Genomic DNA, 8,712 nt, shown 5'->3' with positions numbered 1-8,712 from the left:
TGTAAAAGTCCAGTTAACTTTGAACAAACCAGTTAATTTAACTGAGCACGATGGGTGAACATGACTCTTTTTGACATTCTCTTTTAACACTATACAGTGTTCAAAGAGCGTAAAAGAGAGAAAAATTAACTGGTTCCGTTGGGTGATACGTCAAAATTTGTATGTAAAAGTCCAGTTAACTAGGAAAAAACCAGTTAATTTTACTGAGCTCGATGGGTGAACACTCTTTTTGACATTCTCTTTGAACACTATATATAATAAAAATTGATCTTCGGTCCTCTCGCTCGCATCGTAACATGTAGAGAAGCAAATATTTTGACAAGTACCCCAAGGCAAGTCAAAATAGACCAGTCGTCGGTTTTCTTGCTCTGATCATTTCATTTCATTTATGGTCATACAAAAGAAACCTTTATCAAATGATCCGCGTAGCTCCAGTATGTATGCAATTCTAAGAAGGTACATTAATAGTCTATTCACCCGAAAGAAGGGATCCGCAATTTCTCTGATCGGCAAAAGGTTGGCTTTACCTTCAGTGTTTATATACTATGAACATAACAGTGTAATGCGTGTAATGCATCGTAATACCATCCCAACAGAAAAATGTTACACTAAAATGTACGTCAAAGAAGAAGTTTGTATTGCCATCAACACAATAATGAAGAAGAAGAAAATCGAAGCGGTTTTGAGTGCTTCATGAAATAAAATCTCTGAAAATTAAATCAACGACGACGGTGACAAATTAAAACAAAACTTTTTGCCTGAAGGACCTATTTTACTGACCAACTCTACAATGTACAATGATGAAGGTAAGAACTTCCGACTTTTGAGCACGGAAAATAGTGAAATTCGACTTGGTTATAGGTTACGTGCTGTTTGTTTTGAAATTTGTTTGCACCGCAATAAAATTTCGTCTGAATATGCAATGTCTAACACGGCCACAAAATAATTTTTTAATTTTTGCAATTTTTCAGACAATTTCGAAGAGGAAGATGCGGAAGATATTTCTCACGAATTGTGGCAAGAAGCTTGTTGGATTGTTATAAACGCATATTTCGATGAAAAAGGTCTTGTGCGTCAGCAGTTGGACAGTTTCGATGAATTCATACAGGTAAGTGAAATTGTCACAGACGGAGGAGAGAAAAAAACAAAAAAGAATTCGCTCCCATTTGCAGATGTCCGTCCAGCGTATTGTTGAAGATTCTCCGGCCATTGATTTACAGGCAGAGGCTCAACATACGTCGGGAGAAATTGAAACGCCGGTAAGTTGACGAAATTTTCATCGAACTACGGAAAGTTTTTCTAATTTTATCGTTATGACGCAAACAGCCTCGGTTCCTGCTGAAATTCGATCAAATCTACTTATCAAAACCGACACATTGGGAAAAAGATGGTTCACCCAGTCCAATGATGCCGAATGAAGCCCGTCTGCGTAACCTTACATATTCAGCACCACTCTATGTGGATATCACCAAAACGAAAATTGTGGAAGGACAAGAACCAGTGGAAACCCAGCATCAAAAGACGTTCATAGGCAAAATTCCGATCATGTTGAGATCGACCTACTGTCTGCTGAGCCAGTTGACCGATCGTGATTTGACTGAATTGAACGAATGTCCCCTGGATCCGGGCGGTTATTTCATTATCAACGGATCGGAGAAGGTGCTGATCGCCCAGGAGAAAATGGCTACGAACACAGTGTATGTGTTCAGTATGAAAGACGGTAAATACGCGTACAAGTCCGAAATTCGATCGTGTTTGGAACATAGTTCTCGGCCCACATCCACATTATGGGTGAATATGATGGCTCGTGGTGGACAAAGTTTGAAAAAGTCAGCCATCGGTCAACGAATCATCGCTATATTGCCGTACATTAAACAGGAAATTCCCATCATGATTGTATTCCGTGCGCTCGGTTTCGTTGCCGATCGTGACATCCTCGAGCATATTATTTACGATTTCGACGATCCGGAAATGATGGAAATGGTCAAACCGTCACTGGACGAAGCCTTTGTGGTACAGGAACAAAATGTTGCGCTGAATTTCATTGGTGCCAGAGGTGCCCGTCCCGGTGTCACCAAAGACAAACGTATCAAATATGCCAAAGAAATTCTGCAAAAGGAAATGTTGCCTCATGTTGGCGTTTCCGATTTCTGTGAAACGAAGAAGGCCTACTTCTTGGGCTATATGGTGCACCGACTGCTGTTAGCGGCTCTCGGTCGACGTGAACTTGACGATCGTGATCACTACGGCAATAAGCGATTGGATTTAGCTGGACCATTGCTGGCGTTCTTGTTCCGTGGATTGTTTAAGAATCTGATGAAGGAGGTCCGGATGTATGCCCAAAAGTTCATCGACCGTGGAAAGGATTTCAATTTGGAACTGGCAATCAAAACGAAAATCATTACCGACGGACTGCGATATTCGTTGGCTACGGGTAATTGGGGCGATCAAAAGAAAGCTCATCAAGCGAGAGCCGGTGTGTCGCAGGTATTGAATAGATTGACGTTCGCATCAACATTATCGCATTTACGACGTGTAAATTCACCGATTGGTCGCGATGGTAAACTGGCCAAACCACGTCAATTACACAACACATTGTGGGGCATGATATGTCCAGCCGAAACGCCAGAAGGAGCAGCCGTAGGTCTGGTGAAAAATCTCGCACTGATGGCGTACATTTCCGTCGGGTCTCAACCGTCTCCAATTCTGGAGTTCTTGGAAGAATGGTCCATGGAAAATTTGGAAGAAATTGCTCCATCTGCCATTGCTGATGCAACGAAAATCTTCGTAAATGGTTGCTGGGTGGGCATACATCGAGATCCCGAACAATTGATGGCCACATTACGGAAATTGAGACGTCAGATGGACATCATCGTTTCGGAAGTGTCCATGATTCGGGACATTCGAGACAGAGAAATTCGGATATACACCGATGCTGGACGCATTTGTCGGCCGTTGTTGATTGTGGAAAATAGCAATTTGCTGCTGAAGAAAACTCACATCGAAATGTTAAAGGAGCGTGACTACAACAATTACGGTTGGCAGGTATTAGTGGCGTCCGGTGTTGTGGAGTACATTGATACATTGGAGGAAGAAACTGTCATGATTGCAATGTCCCCGTATGATTTGAAACAGGACAAAGAGTATGCCTACTGTACCACCTATACGCACTGTGAAATCCATCCGGCTATGATCCTGGGCGTTTGTGCGTCCATCATTCCATTTCCCGATCACAATCAAAGTCCGCGTAACACCTACCAAAGTGCTATGGGTAAACAAGCCATGGGTGTTTACATTACCAATTTCCACGTTCGGATGGACACACTAGCCCACGTTTTGTATTATCCGATGAAACCGTTGGTGACAACCAGATCCATGGAATATCTTCGATTCAGAGAGTTGCCTGCTGGTATCAATTCAATCGTTGCTATTCTTTGCTACACGGGATACAATCAGGTTTGTTTGTCATTTAACTGAAAAGAAAAAAAAGAGTATTTTCACAGTCGCTGTAACGCTTCCACCTTTGCTACATATAGGAAGACAGTGTCATCTTAAACGCGTCGGCTGTTGAGCGAGGTTTCTTCCGGTCGGTGTTCTACCGATCGTACAAAGATGCAGAGAATAAACGAATCGGTGACCAGGAGGAGCAATTCGAAAAACCGAATCGACAGACGTGCCAGGGAATGCGAAACGCGTTGTATGACAAATTGGACGATGATGGAATCATTGCGCCCGGCATTCGTGTGTCCGGCGACGATGTGGTCATTGGAAAAACAATCACACTGCCGGAGAACGACGATGAGGTAAGACTTGACGGAATGTTGTGGCGAATCGCAATGGTTTTGATTGAAATCAAAAATTAATTTTCAGCTCGATGGAACGACCAAACGATTTTCGAAACGAGATGCATCGACATTCCTGCGTAATTCCGAAACTGGTATCGTCGATCAGGTCATGTTGACGCTAAACAGTGAAGGCTACAAATTTTGTAAGATTCGAGTTCGTTCGGTGCGTATACCACAAATTGGCGATAAGTTTGCGTCACGGCACGGACAGAAGGGTACTTGCGGTATTCAGTATCGTCACGAGGACATGCCGTTCACGTGTGAGGGCTTAACGCCGGATATTATCATCAATCCTCATGCTATTCCGTCTCGGATGACAATTGGCCATTTAATTGAATGCTTGCAAGGTAAGAAAGTGCGAAGTGAAATTTTGACGCCAATGATTCTACAGCAGAGGTGTCTCATTCATAGGTAAACTCGGTTCAAATAAGGGCGAAATTGGTGATGCCACACCATTCAACGATGCCGTAAACGTGCAAAAAATCTCAACATTCTTGCAAGAGTACGGCTACCATTTGCGTGGCAATGAAGTGATGTACAACGGACACACCGGTCGCAAAATCAACGCTCAAGTGTTCTTGGGTCCGACATACTATCAACGTTTGAAACACATGGTCGACGACAAAATTCATTCGCGTGCCCGTGGACCGGTACAAATTCTGGTCCGACAGCCTATGGAGGGCAGAGCTCGTGACGGCGGTCTACGTTTCGGTGAAATGGAACGTGATTGTCAAATTTCCCACGGAGCCGCTCAATTTCTGCGCGAACGTTTGTTCGAAGTTTCCGATCCGTATCGCGTGCACATCTGCAACTTTTGCGGTTTGATTGCCATCGCCAATTTGCGGAACAACACGTTCGAGTGCAAAGGATGCAAGAATAAGACGCAGGTAAGTGGCCGGCTCGACAATCGTTTTTCATTGTTCGACTTCTGACTGAATCAAATTTTCAATTTCAGATTTCCCAAGTAAGACTTCCGTATGCTGCCAAACTGTTGTTCCAAGAGCTGATGTCAATGAACATTGCACCGCGGCTTATGGTTGTGTGAACCAGCTGATTAATTGAAATTTGTTCGGTTTATGTTGCTTATTTGAATTATTTTTGGAAAATAGAAGTGAAGACAATTAACAAAGTGATTCAATTCGTGTACCCGTCCGTTCATCACATTTGACTTTCGCTTTTACCTTGGCATCAGAGTCGACCCACAATTTCTACTTTGATAGGGTTGCCAGCACTTTTATTGATAGTGACAACAATACACTAATCAAATGATTGAGCAGTACGGCCGAAATTTCGGATTAAAGTTGATTCAGAACTTAGGTGTGTTCGTCGGAGCTGCAAATTTCTCATTTTAATAATTTCGTTTAAGAACTGAAATAAGGACCAGGAGACCACACACCCATCCATTTAAACACATAGCCGTTACGTACAAATTGAATATTTATTTGCTTAAAGCATCTCTAGGTCGTTCAAACCAATTTTTAATTGAAATCCTCTTCCAACTAACGATTCATTGAATCAAACATTTTTATAAACTGAACTGCCCGCTAATGATGGAACAGCCGAAGATTCGTGTGAGCCATTACGATTCCATGGTCATTGCATGCATTTATCACATCAGCATCGTTCGTCGAACCTGATGGGCTTCCAATGTAAGACACACCGCTCTACAATGGAAAAATTGTTTAGAATTTTGCCTTCCGCATCTACAGTCAACGGAACAAACCATTTTAGCTCTGTCGATGTTATCACGGAACGGGAAGAAAGCATCCGACGCTAGTGCAACTTTGGACAATTTCTTGCTCCAATCGAGTTTCTCCGAGTCTGTCAGGAATACTGGTACTTCGTCGTACCTTAAGTTGTTCGTGTTAAAGTTAGATTTCGATTTGGAAACAAGGAACTCATGAAACTCACATCGATTTGAAGAAGTCTAACGGCATGTCCTTTCCAACGGTTCCGTTAACAAAATTGTCGATTGCATTGGAAATTTCGGCTCGTTTGACTCCTTTCTTAAATTTCATTGATGTAACTCTGGGATGCTGCCGTAGCCACCTGAAACACACAAATTAGCAAGTTAAATCGACTCTTTCAGCCACAATTGAGCGACAAATTCTGACCAATTATCTGCTTTGTCACCGGCCAATCTAGTGCAATGAATTCGTGATTGTTGACCCGCTCCAATACCGATCACCTGACCGTCTCGCGCAAAGCACACCGAATTACTTTGGGTGTACTTCAGTGCAATAGTTGCGACAATCAAATCCCGTACGGCAGATTCCGGTAGAATTTGTTCTTTCGATACAACCGATGAGAATAGATCTTTGTTGATCAGGCAATCGTTTCGTTTTTGTTCCATTTGAAGTCCGAACAACGTTTTTCGTTCGATTGGACTCGGTTCGTAGTGTTCATCGATCTGTAAACGGATTATGACATTGCAACCGCAACAATGGCCTAACAAATCAAACGAACCTGTAACACACAGTACGATCCGTTCTTTTTCTTCTTCAGCAACTCCAGTGCGTCTGGGGTGTATCCGGGCGCTATGACACCGTCGGAAACTTCTCGTGAAATAATTTTAGCCGTTGCAACGTCGCAAACATCTGACAATGCCACAAAATCGCCGAATGACGACATTCTGTCAGCGCCTCGGGCTCTAGCATAGGCTGTTGCTAGAGGTGTTAACATATCGAAAATGTCGTCGACCATACACAGTTTTGCTTGTTCCTTCGACAAAGGATAGCCTACAGCTGCTCCAGCTGGTGAAACGTGCTTGAAACTTGTGGCAGCCGGAAGATTCAGGGCTTTCTTCAGTTCACGGACAAGTTGCCATCCGTTTAACGCATCACACAAGTTGATGAAGCCTGTGGTCAGAATAGAAATTTGGTTACAAAAATGTCTGTCGTTCGCAAACAATGTAAGTACCTGGCGAACCGTTAACGACCTTCAGTGGCAACTGTTCCAATGTAGTAAATAGTTGGGCCGGTTTTTGATGTGGATTCATGCCATACCTCAATGTTAGCTGCGACACGTTCGACGAAAATTGCTTTCGAAAATAGTCGGAAATGGCGTCATCATACTGAGCCGTATGGGTGAATGCTTTCAGTGCCAATTTCTGGCGCGTTTCTTCCGTTGTATCGCCATTAGATTTGATCTCCAACAAGACCCTATCGTAATCCAATGGATCACAGATAACCGTCACGCGACCGTGATTCTTTGCTGCGGCTCGCAACAAGGTCACTCCACCGATATCAATATTTTCAACCGCATCCGCAACCGTCACATTCGGTTTGGAAACGGTGTTAACGAATGGATACAAATTACAAACGACCAGCTGAATGTAATCGTAGCTTTGTTTGGTCATATCGGCTTTGTCGGTGTCGGATACACGAGCTAGAATACCGGCGTGCACAGCTGGATGTAGGGTTTTTACTCGACCACCTAGCATTTCGGGGGCATTGGTGATGTCGGACACATCTCTTACAGATAGACCCTCATTGCGTAGCGATGTTGCCGTTCCTACGTAAGTTTTTTGGTAAGTAAACGGTGATCATTTCAGGATCGGAATCAATCAGAACAAACCTCCACTTGCCACCAAATTGAAACCGAGATCAACCAGTTTCTTTGCGAATGAAATGACGTTCGTTTTGTCCGAAACGCTTAGTAGTGCTAAGTGGGGGAAAAGAAGATTAGTCCTCTAAAACCCACGAAAACTATACAGCTCGTCAAAGACTAGAAAATATTCGAATTACCAATTTTCGGCGGAGACATGATTTCCAAAAATTCGTTGGATTTAATTAGGACGCCTGGTTAGAACTGAAGTTGATTGAAAACTGAAAACAAAATAACGAAACGAATAATAAACAACAGTCTGACGGGATCAACCAATGCGCTTGTTATCAATAATATTTTTGTTTTGGAGTGGAAATGATTGGCCGTGAGGGTTAAATGTTAAACCATTGAGATGATAAAGGCAATTTTAATACAAAAACACTTTTTTGGACAAAGACGTTCAAAAAATTGTTTATGCATTCGGAGCGACTGGTTCAATCAAAAACATTTTTGTAAAACAAATCGAACAATCGAAATAACAAAATGTGCTCTCTCAACAATCAAAATTCAATGTTTCACTGATTATGGGGTTAAGTTAATTTAAAGTGCTAGTCAATGTGCCGGCTTACCTTCGCTGAAATTATGTGTCGAATGGAAACACTACTTCTCGACAGAAAATACAATGTTCTGACAATTGATATCGCGATAGATGGAACACCAAAATTTATTTAATTCAATCAAAATTGTAAATTGACTAAAATCAAATACTCGAATGAACAAAAAAAAAAGTTCTTAGCAACAACTCCGACCACTTGTTTGAATTCGTTTCGTTATGTTTAGTTATTTAAGTTGTCTCTTTTCAGCGCTCTGCGCTATGCATATATAAATGTTTCCCCTGTTTATGAGTATGGTAGGTATACAACATACGACATGTGGTTACTTAAAAGCTGAGTTCGTGTGTAATAGTTACATCGCACCATATTAATACATCAGAAATGGTTCTTATTGTAGTATAGAGTGAGAGAGGTCTCAATATTGATGCAAATGAAAGAAAGCCTTCGCATATTCTCTAGCAAAATCAATTAGCATGGTCGTTTTCGTGCCGCAGGTCGCGTATTTCATTTCACAGTGACAATAAAATGTTCCAAATAAAACAAGTCATTTGATTTGTCAATCGTTTTTTCCACGTAGAAATTTAACGTTTCTTCAAAACACATCTTCTGCGTAAAGCATCCCTTTGATAGATCGCAGAGATCTGTATTCCATCGATTCGGTGAGATATGGACATGAAATCGTATTGGTGGACCAATCACACATCGGA

General features: G+C 42.1%; 2 protein-coding genes across 2 annotated transcripts; one reads left to right on the top strand and one right to left on the bottom strand.

The window, feature by feature from the left end:
* The first annotated feature begins 647 nt into the window (after positions 1–647).
* Positions 648–4,970, top strand: LOC119067354 (DNA-directed RNA polymerase II subunit RPB2). Its single transcript, XM_037170263.1, has 8 exons — positions 648–806; positions 972–1,108; positions 1,173–1,259; positions 1,327–3,456; positions 3,537–3,803; positions 3,871–4,192; positions 4,257–4,732; positions 4,801–4,970. Exons 1-8 carry the CDS (start codon positions 791–793, stop codon positions 4,888–4,890), a joined length of 3,525 nt encoding a protein of 1,174 aa, XP_037026158.1. The 5' UTR covers positions 648–790; the 3' UTR covers positions 4,891–4,970.
* Positions 4,971–5,325: 355 nt separating this feature from the next.
* LOC119067355 (bifunctional purine biosynthesis protein ATIC) lies at positions 5,326–8,224 on the bottom strand. The gene is made up of 9 exons (XM_037170264.1): positions 8,021–8,224; positions 7,592–7,672; positions 7,422–7,508; positions 6,765–7,358; positions 6,312–6,703; positions 5,960–6,255; positions 5,757–5,894; positions 5,569–5,695; positions 5,326–5,509 (listed from the first exon to the last, which is right to left on the bottom strand). The coding sequence occupies exons 2-9, from the start codon at positions 7,608–7,610 to the stop codon at positions 5,390–5,392; spliced, it is 1,773 nt and encodes a 590-aa protein (XP_037026159.1). The 5' UTR covers positions 7,611–7,672; positions 8,021–8,224; the 3' UTR covers positions 5,326–5,389.
* Positions 8,225–8,712: the final 488 nt, after the last annotated feature.

Source organism: Bradysia coprophila, assembly GCF_014529535.1.
Source record: "Bradysia coprophila strain Holo2 chromosome X unlocalized genomic scaffold, BU_Bcop_v1 contig_12, whole genome shotgun sequence".
In the NCBI taxonomy this organism is placed as follows: Eukaryota; Metazoa; Arthropoda; class Insecta; order Diptera; family Sciaridae; genus Bradysia; species Bradysia coprophila.
The sequence above is the reverse complement of the archived record's forward strand: the minus strand, read 5'-3'. Positions and strand labels throughout refer to the sequence as shown.